Source organism: Nakaseomyces glabratus, chromosome M (assembly GCF_010111755.1).
Source record: "Nakaseomyces glabratus chromosome M, complete sequence".
Taxonomy (NCBI): Eukaryota; Fungi; Ascomycota; class Saccharomycetes; order Saccharomycetales; family Saccharomycetaceae; genus Nakaseomyces; species Nakaseomyces glabratus.
Genome location: NC_088963.1, coordinates 513192 through 530219, shown reverse-complemented (window position 1 = coordinate 530219; position 17028 = coordinate 513192). Strand labels below are relative to the sequence as shown.

At 36.9% G+C, this 17028-nt stretch overlaps 10 protein-coding genes and 1 non-coding gene across 11 annotated transcripts; 6 read left to right on the top strand and 5 right to left on the bottom strand.

Moving 5' to 3' along the window:
- Positions 1 to 382: 382 nt before the first annotated feature.
- Positions 383 to 5575, top strand: SNF2 (SWI/SNF catalytic subunit SNF2; the record flags this gene model as incomplete). The annotated part of the gene is made up of 1 exon (XM_449556.1): positions 383 to 5575. The coding sequence occupies one exon, from the start codon at positions 383 to 385 to the stop codon at positions 5573 to 5575; it is 5193 nt and encodes a 1730-aa protein (XP_449556.1).
- Positions 5576 to 5759: 184 nt separating this feature from the next.
- On the top strand, positions 5760 to 5832 carry tA(UGC)5. Its single transcript has one exon. It is a non-coding gene; the product is annotated as a tRNA-Ala (tRNA).
- Positions 5833 to 6162: 330 nt separating this feature from the next.
- On the bottom strand, positions 6163 to 6867 carry GVI51_M04697 (uncharacterized protein; the record flags this gene model as incomplete). Its single annotated transcript, XM_449555.1, has 1 exon — positions 6163 to 6867. One exon carries the CDS (start codon positions 6865 to 6867, stop codon positions 6163 to 6165), a length of 705 nt encoding a protein of 234 aa, XP_449555.1.
- A 411-nt stretch (positions 6868 to 7278) lies between these two features.
- On the top strand, positions 7279 to 8193 carry MPD1 (protein disulfide isomerase MPD1; the record flags this gene model as incomplete). The annotated part of the gene is made up of 1 exon (XM_449554.1): positions 7279 to 8193. The coding sequence occupies one exon, from the start codon at positions 7279 to 7281 to the stop codon at positions 8191 to 8193; it is 915 nt and encodes a 304-aa protein (XP_449554.1).
- A 366-nt stretch (positions 8194 to 8559) lies between these two features.
- On the top strand, positions 8560 to 9501 carry RRP36 (rRNA-processing protein RRP36; the record flags this gene model as incomplete). Its single annotated transcript, XM_449553.1, has 1 exon — positions 8560 to 9501. The coding sequence occupies one exon, from the start codon at positions 8560 to 8562 to the stop codon at positions 9499 to 9501; it is 942 nt and encodes a 313-aa protein (XP_449553.1).
- Positions 9502 to 9757: 256 nt separating this feature from the next.
- RDL2 (thiosulfate sulfurtransferase RDL2) lies at positions 9758 to 10219 on the bottom strand (the record flags this gene model as incomplete). The annotated part of the gene is made up of 1 exon (XM_449552.1): positions 9758 to 10219. The coding sequence occupies one exon, from the start codon at positions 10217 to 10219 to the stop codon at positions 9758 to 9760; it is 462 nt and encodes a 153-aa protein (XP_449552.1).
- A 403-nt stretch (positions 10220 to 10622) lies between these two features.
- On the bottom strand, positions 10623 to 11039 carry RDL1 (thiosulfate sulfurtransferase RDL1; the record flags this gene model as incomplete). The annotated part of the gene is made up of 1 exon (XM_449551.1): positions 10623 to 11039. One exon carries the CDS (start codon positions 11037 to 11039, stop codon positions 10623 to 10625), a length of 417 nt encoding a protein of 138 aa, XP_449551.1.
- A 521-nt stretch (positions 11040 to 11560) lies between these two features.
- Positions 11561 to 14440, bottom strand: PEP3 (tethering complex subunit PEP3; the record flags this gene model as incomplete). Its single annotated transcript, XM_449550.1, has 1 exon — positions 11561 to 14440. The coding sequence occupies one exon, from the start codon at positions 14438 to 14440 to the stop codon at positions 11561 to 11563; it is 2880 nt and encodes a 959-aa protein (XP_449550.1).
- Positions 14441 to 14821: 381 nt separating this feature from the next.
- SMD3 (mRNA splicing protein SMD3) lies at positions 14822 to 15121 on the top strand (the record flags this gene model as incomplete). The annotated part of the gene is made up of 1 exon (XM_449549.1): positions 14822 to 15121. The coding sequence occupies one exon, from the start codon at positions 14822 to 14824 to the stop codon at positions 15119 to 15121; it is 300 nt and encodes a 99-aa protein (XP_449549.1).
- Positions 15122 to 15225: 104 nt separating this feature from the next.
- On the bottom strand, positions 15226 to 15447 carry GVI51_M04543 (uncharacterized protein; the record flags this gene model as incomplete). Its single annotated transcript, XM_065626654.1, has 1 exon — positions 15226 to 15447. The coding sequence occupies one exon, from the start codon at positions 15445 to 15447 to the stop codon at positions 15226 to 15228; it is 222 nt and encodes a 73-aa protein (XP_065482726.1).
- Positions 15448 to 15884: 437 nt separating this feature from the next.
- On the top strand, positions 15885 to 16781 carry SPE4 (spermine synthase; the record flags this gene model as incomplete). Its single annotated transcript, XM_449548.1, has 1 exon — positions 15885 to 16781. One exon carries the CDS (start codon positions 15885 to 15887, stop codon positions 16779 to 16781), a length of 897 nt encoding a protein of 298 aa, XP_449548.1.
- Positions 16782 to 17028: the final 247 nt, after the last annotated feature.

Sequence of the window (17028 nt, the reverse complement as noted above, 5' to 3'; positions counted from 1 at the left end):
TAAGGAAAGAACCAATAGAAGCAGCAATTAAGTCAATAAGATAACAATAAAGGACTTAGTTTTGGTTGACCATAAGTTCGCAAGCCACCTTTTTTTATCAATTTCATCTGCTCTTCATTGAAGCTATAAAAAGGTCAAATACTTTACCACTACCACTCTTCATTGATAGCTTGCCAAAAAATTTTGTGAACTAAACTTTTTTGACACTAGGTATCCAAGGAAAAGATACAAAACTATACCTGGTAAATATCTATCCACAACGTGGAGTATCGAAGACAGCAAAAGTTCTATCAACAACGAAATCTATTAAAAAGGATCAGATAGACTGAATAGCAAAGAAGGCAGGAATTATACTATAAGTAAACAACATATCCTAACAAAAATGGACGTTCCCATGCCACAACGCCAACTAACGAAGGAAGAAATAAATAGATGCTATCTAAAGTGGCAGCAACTTCGAAATGAACACGGTAAGAACGCTGCCAATGTACCCGAATTTATCCATCTAACTAAAATTCTTCATGTGGCTGCCAAACAACAACAAGAACAGAAGCAAAAGTTGCAACAGCAACAACAGCAACAACAGCAACAACAGCAGGTACACGTAGGTACACCACAAAACGACAATAAGAACAACAGCGAACCTTGGCGTGTTGATAACCCAAATGGGTCTACATTCTCTCATAATAAGGAACAACTGGAGACGTCAACAGACCAAAGGCCACCAAACTTCACAATGAATGGTACCGAGGGAAGTGCGTCTTCAGCATCTCCCGCAACTAACCCACAAGTACAATTTTATAAAAAAGAAAATAGTAACAATGGTGCTTCCCAAAGAGACAATTTTCAATCGAGGACCATTTCTGACAATTCAAACTCGCCTGCCACATCACCTAAGTCTCAAGTAGTTACACAAAATATGCCTGTGCGTAATAATAGTCAACCTAATAAATCAATTAACTCCCCACATACAATTAACAAACCTAATGATAGACAAACGCAGCCAGCACCTCTAAATCCAACACAACAGAGACCGGTTCCCCAAAACTCAATATTTACGCCACAACAATCAGAATTGCTAAGAGCTCAGATTTCGGCTCTCAAAAGCCTTGTCAATAACCAACCTGTCCCACAAGAATATCAAAAAGTCATTCAACAATCAATTAACAATCCACCTGATTTCAAGCGCATGCTACTCTCCTTGAGCGATTTTGTCAAGAAAAAGCAGCTTAATCAACAGAGTGGCAGCCCAGCTTCTGAAATTCCAGAACCACAACCACAAGCGCAACCACCGGTGCAACCACCAACTGAACCGCAAGTGCAACCACAGGCGACACCACAGGCGCAATCGCAACCACATGCACAATCACAGCAACAGGATAAAAATAGCACCTCAGATAACGCCAAAATTGATACCAATACAGCCTCAGCTAACACATCAATGACGGAAGAAAAACCAATAATTAAAACAGGGACAAATACACCGAATGTCACTCACGAACAAATACCACCTGTTGGTGTACAAGGGACTAGCTCTAATACACTCAGAGAAGAAACACATAAAACAGATACCCCATCTCCAAGAACCATACCAGGATCTGTTACCCATCAAATTGCAACACCAAATTTGAACAAACAAGAGAATCAGAACCCTGAAACACAAAATCAGTATGCTTTGAAACCGCCAACAGAAAGAGTGCCAGACCCATTGGTAGATGGTGAGCTAAAACCTGCTCAACAACTACCTCCAGTACCCATTCAAAAGTTTGTTGAAAAATACCCATATGTTAAGAATGTTGTATCGATTGAAGATCCGGACTTAATGGTTGATACGTTTTCTATTCCAACTATCCCTGAGGAACCTGTTGATTATTATTCCTTATTCCCGAATACTGCCAATCCTAAACTGGTAATGGAGCCAGGCATGTTGCCTGCTGGCGTTGACATTCATACAGCAACAGATATTTATCAAACCTTAATAGCTCTCAATCTTGATACATCAGTTAATGAATGCATTTCTGACATGCTCGACGATAGTAAGGATGAAAATACCAAAGAGGAAACTTTATATGATTATTTTGCCTTGCAGTTATTACCTCTACAGAAAGCTGTCCGTGGCCATGTACTACAATATGAATGGTATCAGAATTCCTTATTAACGAATGCTCATCCTAACTTTTTATCGAAGATCAGAAATATTAATTTCAATGATGTCTTATTAACTATAGAACTGTATCGCAAACGTGAAGTAATTAGACAAGAAGAAGAAAGCAAGAGGTATCAACAAAAACTGACCAGAATCAGAAATTCCGTAGTCAATACATTTAACCACAAGGTTCACAGAAGAAATAAAAGAATAAAATTGGGGCATAAATTAGTTGCCACACATGCAAACATTGAAAAGGAAGAACAGAAAAGAGCCGAAAGAAAGGCGAAGGAGCGTTTACAAGCATTGAAGGCTAATGATGAGGAAGCTTATATCAAACTATTGGACCAAACAAAAGATACTAGAATTACACATCTTCTAAAACAAACCAACGCCTTTTTGGATTCCTTAACAAAAGCTGTCAAGGACCAACAGAAGTACACCAAAGATATGCTAAACCAACATCTTATGGAGAAAAAGGAAGAATCTGCTGAGCCTGTGGTATATAACGATGATCAAATGTTAACGATGAGTATGAACGATGATGATGATGATGAGGAAAATATAGACTATTATAACGTTGCCCATAGGATCAAGGAAGAAGTCAGACAACAACCATCGATATTAGTTGGTGGTACGTTAAAAGAATACCAAATCAAGGGTTTACAATGGATGGTCTCACTTTTCAACAACCATTTAAATGGTATTTTGGCTGATGAAATGGGTCTAGGTAAGACAATTCAAACAATTTCCCTACTGACTTATCTTTATGAAATGAAAAATATAAAGGGACCTTTCTTAATCATTGTTCCTTTATCTACCTTACCAAATTGGAGCTCTGAATTTGCAAAATGGGCACCGAAATTACGTACGATTTCTTATAAGGGCTCTCCTAATGAAAGAAAGATGAAGCAAGCACAAATAAAATCTGGTGAGTTCGATGCTGTTATCACAACGTTTGAATATATTATTAAAGAGAGGGCAATTTTGTCCAAGGTTAAGTGGGTTCATATGATTATTGATGAGGGTCACAGAATGAAAAATGCACAATCAAAGCTGTCCCTTACATTAAACACCTTCTACCACTCTGATTATCGTTTAATTTTGACAGGTACTCCTTTACAGAACAACCTTCCAGAATTGTGGGCTTTATTAAACTTTGTTTTACCCAAAATCTTTAATTCAGCAAAGTCTTTTGATGAATGGTTTAATACACCTTTTGCTAATACTGGTGGCCAAGATAAAATCGAATTAAGCGAAGAAGAAACACTATTGATTATTAGAAGACTGCATAAGGTCCTACGTCCTTTCTTATTACGTCGTTTGAAGAAGGATGTCGAGAAGGAGTTACCAGATAAAGTTGAAAAAGTTATCAAGTGTAAGATGAGTGCATTGCAGCATGCAATGTATCAACAAATGCTAAAACACAAACAGTTGTTTATTGGCGATCAAAAGAAGAACAAGTTGGTAGGCTTGAGAGGCTTCAATAACCAATTGATGCAATTAAAGAAGATATGTAACCATCCGTTTGTTTTTGAAGAAGTTGAGGACCATATTAACCCAACTAGAGATACAAATATGAACATTTGGCGTGTTGCTGGTAAGTTTGAACTTCTAGAAAGAATTTTGCCCAAGTTGAAAGCCTCCCGCCATAGAGTACTGATTTTTTTCCAAATGACACAGATTATGGATATTATGGAAGACTTTTTGAGATATATTGACATCAAATATTTAAGATTGGATGGTCATACAAGATCAGACGAACGTGGTGAACTTTTGAAGCTTTTTAACGATCCAAATTCTGAGTACTTTTGTTTCATCCTGTCTACTAGAGCTGGTGGGTTGGGTTTGAATCTTCAAACTGCAGACACAGTTATCATTTTTGATACAGATTGGAATCCGCATCAAGATTTGCAAGCTCAAGATAGAGCCCATAGAATTGGTCAGAAAAACGAGGTGCGTATCATTCGTTTGATCACGACAAACTCTGTAGAAGAGGTCATTCTTGAAAGGGCCTATAAGAAACTGGATATTGACGGTAAAGTTATTCAAGCTGGTAAATTTGATAACAAATCAACAGCTGAAGAACAAGAGGCTTTACTGAGATCCCTATTAGAAGCTGAAGAAGGACGTAGGAGAAGGAGAGAAGCTGGTATAGAAGAAGAAGAAGAACTGCGAGACAATGAGATCAACGAGATTTTGGCTAGAAGTGAAGATGATCTAGCTCTATTCTCTAAGTTAGACACTGAGAGGGAAGAAGCTGATAAGGCTATGCATATTAACAGTAGATTGATGACCCTTGACGAACTACCAGAGATATATCACAGAAATATTGACGAAGAATTAAAGAAAGAAGAATCTGAATCTGCAGAAACTTATGGTAGAGGGACTAGAGAACGCAAACAAATGATTTATTCTGATAATATGTCTGAAGAACAGTGGTTAAAACAATTTGAGGTTAGTGACTCTGAGGATAAAGATCCAAACAAAATAATGGAATTAAAAGATGACGAAACAGATGTAAACTCCAATACCATCAAAACTGAATCCAATGAGGCAATACGATCAAGCAGTATATCTATCCCTAGCAGTCCGACACAAACTATGAACAATACACCAGAAACAAATGATTTGGATTCGGACAGTGGGGAATACGCGAAGAAGAGAAAGGCTCCATCCACTAGACCGCGTGGTCGTCCAAAGAAAATAAAGACGGATGATGGAGAAAATAATCCTACAGAGTCCATTACAGGTGACGTTGGTGATAATACCGAGGATGTTGTTAAAAGGGCTGGTAAGACTTCAATAAAGTCTGCAAACACTTCATCCAGGGGTCGTGGCCGAGGCCGTGGTAGAGGGAAGCCTAGAGGACGTGCCGGTATGCGTGGACGTGGTAGACCGCCCAAATCAAAAAACGGAATGGTTTACGTTCGTATGCTACCCGAAGATCCAGTCTCTGAAGAGGAGCGTAAGGGTATTGCAGAACAAGCTACGAAACTATACGATTTTGCCTTGAATTATGTCAATAGTGATGAAAGAAGACTATCTGACATATTTTTGGTTAAACCTTCTAAGCACTTGTATCCTGATTATTATTTAATCATAAAATACCCTATTGCATTTGACACAATAAAGGATGCAATAGACAGACTACAGTATAACTCAATAACGGAGGTGATGGAGGATTTCCACCTAATGTTTGCAAATGCGCGTGTTTACAATACAGAAGGTTCTATTATTTACGAAGACGCCATAGAACTGGAAGATGCCATGCTACAAAAGTATGTGGAAATTACAAACGATACTGCTACTCTTGATTTCACTGAATTTGATGCGAAGTATGGGACTAAACCATTGCATATACAGGAACCAGAAACTCATTCCACTAACGAAAACACCCCTCAAGACTCATCAAAAGATATAATATAATATATATTTCATAAACTACTAATATAGATAAACTGAATAGCATAAACTATACAATCATAATAGTGACAATAAACACAAAGTACAATAATATATGTGTAAAAGACGTTCAATAAATATTTACAAATAGAATATGATGGTTACATTCGTGTACCAGCATAAAGATTTAGAAGTACAGAATTTAATTGGGCACATGGCGCAGTTGGTAGCGCGCTTCCCTTGCAAGGAAGAGGTCATCGGTTCGATTCCGGTTGCGTCCAACTTTTTTTAAGGTCAATTAGACCACTCTTTTTGTTTCAGCCCTCAGTGAAAAGATTAATTGTGAGAGTTTATTACCACATCATCACCTTTTTTTTATTTTATCAAACTACAATAGGCCATAAATAAGGCCACAAATAAACTGCTTTGTATATAAATCTTTCAGTGTTAGCTATTTTGATTATATATTATATGTAACGAGCCATTGAACGTCTGTGTTTAACCTCTTTATTATATATTTGTAGGTATCTGTGGAAAAACAAACAACCTCATAAAAATTACCGACGTAGTACCCCGAACCATCAAATTCATAATATATGGGTTTTCTGAATTTAAACCAAAGTCTCTAACTTCTCAAAACCACTGATAAAAGCATCATACGTGATTTCACTTTTCTTACCTTCATATTTAATTACTTCCAAAAAATATTTTTCGTAATCGTTTAATATTTGCCCTGCTTCATTCCAACAACCAGCTTTCTGAATTAAATTCAAGAACGTTTCCTTTTTATCCCAACCTTGTTCTACCATTACATCAGGTAAAAAAGTAGCACTACAAGTTTTTCCTGACTTTGGATGCTTAAACAGTAATTCGATACCATTTTTTCCTATTTCCCAATTGTCGATGTCCCCGTGGTCGTCCCCGCTCGAATAGATTTTCTCGAAATGCCTTAATATGTTGCAGCTACACTTAAGTGTTTTCAGTTCTCTTTCAGAAATTGGAGTGAATCTGCTATCTTCGAGTGCAGCAATTAAAGAATACCTCTGAATACCAGCTTCAATAGGCAATTTTGCAAAAGTACCAATGCAACCCCTTAGAGCATAGCCATCGTCGTCATCACTATCAATAGATGTCTTTTGACTATCAAGCCTCTTCCAAGTTATAAAGAGTGAAGTATCCTCTTTGATTATCAGTGTGGTATCATACAACGCTTCGGCTACCTGTCTCAGACTGTAATCCCTCTGCACATGCCCCATATGCTTATATAACTGCAGAAATGCGTAGAACGCATACAGTTCATTGTTCTTGCCAACCATTGTATTGGAGCCAGCAATTTCGCCTTAATATGTTAGGAACTTTCTTTGATGTTGAAAGACCTTGAGTCTTAATTCTTATTCTTATTGCAATGAGAAATCGCCAGGATGGCTATTTATACAGTTTCTGCTGTCACCCTGGTTGGACCACTTTATGTGGTTTCCCCTAAGTCACATGATCACTAGAGGCCCTTCATCGAGACTGCGATTTACGGCTTTCACGAATAGTAATAGTAATCGTTAAATTACAAAATACTGTGGGATTGTAACCAACTGTGCCGTACAGTCTGGAATAGAAATCATAGTTATTAATTGGCAAACCTATCAGTTAAGTTTGGCAATATTTCAGAGGAGATTTCGATCTTTTCGAGGGGCATATATTCTAGGTAAATCAAATTTGAGTTTTTATTTCCGATGAAAGTGTACCTGTTAACACTGCTGGTGTATATTGCTTCAGTTTTTGCTCAGGATCAAAGTTTTTACAAAGATGATCCTAATATCATTGAACTGACCCCTTCTAATTTTGATCGGGTGGTCCACAACACCAATTATACTACACTAGTTGAGTTCTATGCTCCTTGGTGTGGTTACTGCAAGCAATTGAAGAACACTATACATAGCCTTGGGAAAGCATCTGACAGCATTTTCCAAGTGGCTGCAGTGAATTGTGACAAAGCTAGTAATAAACAGCTATGTGGTGAATACGGTGTTGAAGGGTTCCCCACTTTGAAAGTGTTTAAGCCTGGTAAAGCTGGCAAAACTGCAGTTAAGAAACATGCAAGCGAGACCTATATGGGTGAGAGGAAACTTGCACCGCTGATAAATTTTATCAAAGCCAAGATCAAGAACCATGTGAAGAAGTTAACCAGTGCTGATATGGTGAGTAAATTGGTCAATTCTCAATCTAGTAATAAATACGCTGTCGTTTTGTTTTCGAAGCAAAGCAGTATTCCTGTAACTTACAAGTCAATTGCAATTGATTGGCTGGACAGAGTTAAGTTTTATTGCTACTTGAACACAAAGAAGACCCTAGTGGAATCTCTAAAGTCTTTCGAAAGTGAATCCGCTGAGATTATTGGACCCTTGGTTGATCGCATCGGCAAGTTATCCGCTGGTAAGGATAAAAGCCTGCTTGTTTTAATCGACAAAGAAAACCAGAAAATCAGTGTGCTGGAGGATAAGATAACCAAATCCAATGTTGCCAAGTTTATAATAGACAACACTTCTCTGAAACCAAAGGAAGGCCCATACAGTAAGCGAGATGACTATTTAGCCAAGTTGAAACTGAACAAGAAGAAGAAAACCCAGGTCCAAAACGATGAATTGTGAATAACTACACTTGGAGTCATTGCCCATTAGCATCCTCATATTTAACATTATCATCAGTTATTATATATTATTTATATTAACCGAATATCAATGATATAGATCCAACAAATTATGGATACTTCTGTTACTATATGACAATGCTAACAGAACTTCAATTTTTATGCATATAGAACGGTGTATTTTATCTTCTCAGAAAATATCGCACAGATCAAATTGAAAAAAAATTTCAAGCTCATCGCAAAAGCCTATAGCTCATCGCAATTCTAATAGAAATATATTGTTCATCTTATAACCGAAGAGATAGTTGACTGTAGCTATTAAACTTCTAGACGAGGCAACAAATCACAAGGGTAAAGAGTGCGAATAATGTCATACTATTTTAAGAATATCAAACCCAGTTATGATGATGACAGCGATGAAGTTTCCGATGAGCAAGACTTAGATGCCATTCTGGCGAGCAAGATGAGAGGTAGGGCCGAGAGTGATGATGAGAGTAGCGAAGAAGAAGATGATGGGTTGAGCAAACTTTCTTTTGGTTCATTGAAGAAGGCTGAAGATCAGCTAGAAGAAGAGGAACGCGGTGAACTGCGAAAGAAACGCAAGCCGCAACACAGCAAGCCTATAAATGATGAACCTGAGGTAAGGCACAAGGTTTATAAAGAGGAAGAACAAGAGGAATCAGACAGTGAATCGGGGTCCGATGATGGTGCATTCTTTGAAGAAGATGAAAGAGATAATCATAGCAGGCCAAAAAATAAGAATAGTAAAAAGCGGAAGCATGCTCCAACGGAACACTCATCTAAGAAACGTGTTTCAAAGATACGAGACATACCTGGCTTAGAAATTGCTAGGCAAGCCAAATCAGGTATATATCAGGATGTTAGGTTCACAAAAGCTACTGGTGAAGCTACAGACTTCTCAGTTATTAGAAGAAGATATAAATTTCTGGATGAGTATAGAGAGAAAGAGATTGAAGAGATGGAGAGATTATTGAATGATAAGAAGTTTGTAAATAAAGCTGAGAGCAGAGAAATTGAAAACATGAAGGAAAAAGTACGTAGTATGAAATCTCGCTTACAATCTGTCAAGAACAGAGAACTCGAGCAACAGATTGTCAAAGATTATGAAGGTAAGCTGAATGAAGGTAATAAGAACAGATTCCACTTGAAGAAAGCAGAGAAACGTAAGGTTATTCAAAAATGGAAATTTGATCACATGAAGGCTAAGCAACGTGAGAAGGTCATGGAGAGAAAGAGGAAGAAGAAGCTTGGTAAAGAGTTTAAGCAATTTGAGTTTCATAATCGCTAAAGTATTCTTATATAAATGTAATTGACCGCGAATTTATCAGAAACTTATGCTATAGGTCAACAATGAATTTAGAACAATGATTGTATTCTTTTTAAAGTTAGTAATATACAAGAGTATTAATTATTGTAGGAATATGCTATAGTCAAACTTAAATTCATGTATCGCAAAGGAAAAACCGGGAGAAATGGCATCAAATCAAAAGGCGGTGGTAATAAAGAAATAGACTGCAATCTATTAAAACACTTGCATCGACTATTCAGACTTTAATCTTATCACCACCCTTCTCTTTCCATTCCTTCATAGATCCTTCCCAAACACCTGTTGATTCGTAACCATAAGACCTAGCTAGTTCTTCGGAAGTCTTGGCTCTCACACCAAGCGCACAGAAGAAAATCAACTCTTTATCTTTAGGAGGTTTCTCAATATGAAATAATTCTTGGAACTCCTCTTCAGGTAGCCCCAATGCACCCGGTGCACTCTTCAAAGGAATATTAATAGAGTTAGGCAACTTGCACTCTTTCAATTCTTCAGGCTCTCTTACATCCACAAGCACCTTTTTGGGATCAGGATGTTGAACTAGCTGTTTGATGTCCTCGAAGTTATACGCTTTTGGTCCATTTGTGCTGAGGTATCTGATCATATTGGCACTTCTGTTCAGGCCAACCAACCTGATCGGTGATACTCTACCTCTTGAAATAGAAACAACTCTTTTGAACATTTGTTAAGAATAGTTGGTTGTTGATATCTTTTGGGTTTACTATCCTATAATGTAGGACGCCTTTTCGATAGTTTAATACACTATACTTTTATATTCCCAGTAATTTTGCCTTTCATATCATTTAAAAATTGACACAAGAAAAATAGGCACCGATGAGCCCAAGGTTATCATGACATTAATTAAGACAACAAGACATTTGGTAGAAAAATGTATTCCATCTGAATTAATTATTCAGATGCATTTATGTAGCTTTTTATTTATAAGGGTTTTTACTTGATCTTACTTACATAGTATGTGTCAAGTATCTGACAAAAAAAGTTTGTCAAAAATTCCCAAATTTTTGATATGATTCATCAAATTTCTAATAATCTAAAAGAGTATCGCTATACATCCACCTGCTTAATTACAATGCTAATCTATCACCACCTTTAGCAACCCAGTCATTCATAGAACCTGGGTACTCAGACAAGTTAGTGTAGCCATTCTTAGCAGCAACCTCACGAGCCATGCTACCACGGCGACCACTGGCACAGTAAAAGATTAAGTGATTAGAAACTGGTGGCTTCTCGTAACCAAATGTTTGCTTAAATGTCACTGGGTCCAAACTGAAACCTTCTGGATGTGATCTGTATGGGACATTGATGGAGCCCGGAATATGTACCACACTGAATTCTGAAGGTTCCCTAACATCAACTAAGACAGTGCTTGGATCATGTTGCATAGCAACTTTTTTCATACCTTCAAAGTCATATGTGTTTACACCAGGAGTGCTTGGACTAGTAGCGTTTCCGTTCCATGCATCAACAATTCTTTTCCACATTCTTCTATTATTATATCAGCCTAATATATATACTCTTTTCAATGGGATTAACAACTATAGTAACTAGTTTCGATTGCCAACTTTTCAAGAAGATAAGACCTCCTTTTATAACTTTACCTTAAAATTCATATCTCAACCAACAAATAATTTAATTACCAATCCATCAACATTGCCTGTAATTAATTACATATTGAAAAACCAAATTACCAGCATAATTTAAGGGTTGCTGATGAGTAGCTCCCTATCCTCGAATGTTGGGCATTTTGAAGAGTTCAAATTGCGTAATGATTGAGATGGATGATTAGTGATCAAACGTTGCTGATGATGCTCAATAACGTAATGACTAAAATGATTATGACAAATGTCAAATCAATTATGGATAGTCATAGCCTTTTATCATTTATATATATTGACCCACATTTTGAGACAAGTTTTGTACTCATGTATATGCTCTTGGTCATTACTTTTGCTACTATTTTTGTAAGGACGACAACCATGAAGTGGAATAAAGAAAGAGGTATCTATATAACCCATTGAGAGCGTTCCTTGTCATCTATTGTTGCCTCATCTATCTTGTTGATGGCAATGTCACTACATAAACAGCATTTGGTTGCCATTAGTTCTTCTAATTCCTTTGGATTCACAGATTTACGGTCTTTATTCAATCTCTTCTGGAAATTTTCAATTTTTCCTTTCAAATTGTAGTCGTTTGAGCTTAGAATGGCTCTTATTAGACAGTCTGTGTGGAAACAATGACCACATGGAAATACCAAGAACTTACGTGTTTGTAGCATTTTTTGACATTGATCACAAGATTTACCAGGTTCTAATATTCTATACCTCTCCTTAAACTTTTCTGTCTCATGGATAATGTCCTTCTTAAGCTCTAACGAGTGCTTAATCTTATCGCGAATTGTAATAATTTCATGGTTGTGCTCTTCTAGACTCCGGACAAGCTCATCTTTCAGATTAGCCACCGTAGTAAATTCATTGAAAAACGGCAACAAATCATTTATCTTGACAGTACCTTCTGATTCTCTTATAATACTCCTGATGTTCTGCTTTATATCCGGCTTCTCTAAGTGTTGAGATAGTACAACTTGTGCAATTTTTATCCAATGTTTTCTTTTGATTGTGAAGTCCTTGGCAAGAGATTCCATATTGGCAATTTCCTTTGCTTCATCTACTAATCCATTTGATAATGCTAAATCTACTGCATCTTCATACTGATCTGATAATTTCAATAAATATATTGCTACTTTTATTCTCTCAAACTTCAAGCTCAATCTGAGGACAAACTCCAGATGAGACTTACTACTGTAGTTTTCCATGAATTCTATCACGTCATTATCATTATTATGATCAGTTTGCATAGCGTCATTTCCCTCTTGGATTATGGGCGTTGTTATCATCATATATACTATTGTGTTGTAAATGATCTTGTCATTCACGTCATTATTACCAACATACCATTTCAAATATGTCAAAGCGTAATTTTCTTGTAAGACTTTTGACCCTTTTGTGGATTTCTGGTAAATTGAAAAATAAGTCAGTATTGCATCTATAAGAAAGACTGGGTTTAGATTCTCCATAGTCATCCATGTATTTATAGTAGACTGTGAACAGTTGACTAAAAGTATATTTGCGTGCTTGTAAGCCAATTGAGGATCTTTTGCCTTTTGAAGAACTTTCAAAGATTCGTACCAATTTTCATTTCTAATCCAGTAATTCATCAAATATTGATGATCATTTAGTTTCTCAGCCAAGTAAAGCAGTTCTATTCTCCTACCTGACTTTTCCAACAGTTGATAAAAAGTCCCTCTTTCCAAAAGGTTAATATTATCATCAATGAGTTTCTTTACGCTGGCTGAAATTTCTTCTTTCCTTTGGTCCCAATATTTTAGTCTATCTGGTTCCCTTTCTGAACAAGCTTTCTCGTCTATCAAACAAAATAATCTAACATAGTTCCACATAATCCAATCAAGTATTATTGTGTATTTTAAGGAGTCCTTATGACGGTAATTCAGTAGTTTTTCACTTAGAAAAAACTGCAATGCATTTAGCTTCTGCTCCCCGATTTTCAACATGCCATCATCACCATCTAATAATTTTAATGCTATTTCAGGAATGGAAACCGTATCAGATTTGCCAAAACACTTTGCAGCATCAGAGTAAACATTTTCTTCCAGCAAGTGCATCCCCTTTAGATATTGAATTGAACTTTGTTCAAACAATGATAAATCTTGAAGATTGAGGGCATCATCATATCTCTGTTGATCACATAACAATCTCCACACGGAATTAGATTCTTTCTTCAATATAATTTCGAAAATATTTGAGGCTGAGAAACACCAAAATGTGGCCTGTTTATAGTGTACGTCAGATGCAAATCCTAATATATGCTCATTATCATTACTCCATATCGATTGGTTATAAATAACACTGTTATCCAATTGATTTACTATTGTAATGGATGATTCTCTTAAGATCAAGATATGATAGTCAGAAAGTATTATATCCCTGATAGGTTTCTTTGAATTAGGAAGCTCTACATTGAGGATAACCTTTGATGAACCCAGGACTTTCTTATTCGATTTCTTGACTTGCTCTACATTAGAAAACACTATGCCACTTTCCGTTACCCAAGCAAATGAATTTTTATATACGGCAAACTTATTTGTGTATTCCATATGCATGTGTTCATACTCTTCTACTTCGTTCGATTTGCGCTTCTTCGATAGTGTTATTTTGGGACTAATCTCTCGATCGTTTTTGTTGTTGTTGCTGGAACTTTGAAGACCATCCCAGTAGATGAGTTTATTCTTTGATGCTATAATTATATCACCGTTTGCATCATTCCAATATATACCATCTATTGAGTCAGGGGATTCATATAGCAATGTAGCATTCTGTTCTGATAATTTGGAGTTGATCTCTATGTAGTAAACTTGTCCTCGAGCTGTTCCTATAAGCAGATTAAACTTATCGTGCATACCAGTTGCCTTAGCATTGCGAACCCATGCAACAGATCTAACGTCACAGTTTTTCTTGCTTAGCTGTTTCACACTAGCAATAGCATTCTGAGTCATACTTTCACCATTTGTCTTTACAATTACATCCACATCACAGAGGTAGTATTTGGCAAAATTGGTCTTTACCAGAATCAAACTCCGGGAAGGATTGAGCCATATCTTAAGCACTTTCTCAGCGTTAACGCCGCCATCCCGAACCAGCGGTATCTGACATCGTATCACATTTGAAGGAGTATCGAGGTCAATGAGAAACAGCGAACCAGTCCGCAGCGCAAAGCACATCAGATTGCCCTCAACTTGCAGCCCACATATGTTCTTGTTCAGCTCATTGATGAACCCGAGCTCAACATGCTCGATCTCGACTTCCATTGCCCGTTCTGTTATAGTTTCACCGGGGATTTCTTAACTATTTAAGAACTTCCTAGTAATACTCTAATTTGGCTTTCCTATTATTGGCTGATCACAGATCAAGTCGATGTACTTGCTTGTCTACCCTTGTTTGGTTCTGCGAAGTCCTTTTATTGTCTATCACCTTACAATCCTTAAAACGAGAATTTTTCAGAAACGGTGAAACATAAAGAAGTTCTCGATGAGATGTATTGGTTGTACATAGAAGTTTGTTTAGGTTCATCATCAAGACATTGCTCAGGGATCCATACTACAATACTGTTATCTCTATTTAAACAATCTATTCATAGGCGAAACAACGAGCATAATTAGTTGTAACCAAGAACAATATCAGTGTAAATTATGAGTAATATACCGGTTAAATTATTGAGTGAAGCACAGGGGCATGTGGTTACTATTGAACTGAATAACGGTGATACATATAGAGGTAAGCTTGTGGAGAGTGAGGATAATATGAATGTACAACTGCGAGATGTTATGGTAACGAGTAGCACTCAGAAGCTATCCAGGATGGACCATGTATTTGTAAGAGGGTCTCACATACGGTTCTTTGTTGTGCCAGATATGTTGAAGAACGCACCGCTATTCAAGAAAAACCAATCTAGACAACCACCACCAGTCAGAGGACCAAGGAGAAGATGAAGCTAATAAGGCATTTACAACGCCTAGTCGAACGAGTTATGAATATCAAGTGAATTAATAATATTACAAGTGTGCTCTATAGACTTTGTATTAAACTAAAGGGGCTATTTAGGAGAGCGTCTGGTATCTGTCTTACCACCGTTATGGGTTTCTCTGTTGATTGCTGACTCGTTCACATTCATTATGCTGTTCTCATATATATTGCAGAAGTCATCGATGTCTATTCGCACTTGTCGATTAAGACTGCTCAACTCATGGAATATATTGTTGATTTCTTCCTGGAGTTGTAAAGACTGCTTCAATAGCTCACTTCTATCATCACTCATCTTATTATTTCAGGTACGTTTGTTCTTTTAGTCAGGAACAACTGGAAACGAACTACTCTGTGCGTGATTCGGCTTAACGTCCAATTCGATTTGCAGCTAATATTTTTTTGATTATAAAATCTTTATTAAATATCGCATATGTAATACTATAATTCGTCATCAAAACAATCTCTATAATCATGGTTTAACCCAAAAAATACAGACCTGGTAAACCTAATCGTCTGATGTTTTGGCTTAGAGAATGGTCAAAACTTTCTAAAAAGTGACAAAAATTGATGAGAAAAGTCAACTTTGCGCAACACAAGTCGATGAAAACTGTTATATCTATGATGGTTAACTGGTCAACCCTCATAGGAATTGGAATGCTAATGACATAGTCTGTTAAATATCTGGATTTACTTTGTATAAGGGAAGAGAGAAGCAGTTTGATAGCAGCAATGGCAGAACAGAAATATATTAAGGATGGGTGGTTCTATGAGATGAGCGATGAGCATTTCCCCGGACAAGCGTTGGCTTTGAAAGTTAAGCAAGTGTTATACCAGTCCAAGAGTGAGTTTCAAGATATCTTGGTGTTTGAGAGTACAAATCATGGAGTTTGTCTTGTGTTAGATGGGATTATCCAGTGCTCGGAGAGGGATGAATTTGCCTACCAGGAAATGATAGCCCATATCCCATTGTATTGCCATGCGAATCCTAAGAAAGTTTTGGTCATTGGTGGAGGTGATGGTGGTGTTGTCAGAGAGGTAGTCAAGCATGACAAGGTAGAGTCTGTTACAATGGTGGAGATTGACAAGACAGTTATTGAGTTGGCCAAAAAATATTTACCTGGAATGTCCTGTGCAATGGACCACCCAAAGCTGAAGTTGAATTTATGCGATGGGTTTAAGTTTCTTAAGGAAGCATCTATGTTATCTAATGATGACAAATATGATGTTATCATCACTGACAGCTCAGATCCAGATGGACCTGCTGAGGCATTTTTCCAGAAGGAGTATTTTGAATTATTGCAAAATGCATTAAAACCAGATGGCATTGTCATTGCACAGGCATCAGAGAATGTTTGGTTAGACATTAATTACTTGGCTAGCCTTAGAAAAACTGCCAACGAGGTGTTTACAAATACGATGATATCGTACACTACCGTTCCAACTTATACGTCAGGCCAGTTAGGTTTGATTGTATGTACTAATTCTAATGATTACGATTTGACAACTCCACAAAGACAACCTTCAGTATCAGAGCAAAATCAATTAAGATATTATAATAGCCAGATACATTCAGCATCATTCGTTCTACCAAACTGGGCTGACATGCTTATCTATGATAAGAAATGATCTGCTAACTTCCCATAAAATATGGCATGCTTTATGCTAGTAAGTACAGAATAATGGTTAATTATTGATAGAAATCCTCACAGATATCCATGCTATTTGTAGTGCTTACTATGCTATACTCAGCCGGCCCATGCGCCTGTTTTGATTCTTCTCGATGCAGTTTGCACTCATAGTGTACAGTTAATTGTATTTTTTCGCCATGTCTTTGCAATATTGTTTATGTTAATACACTAATATTTTTGTTAAT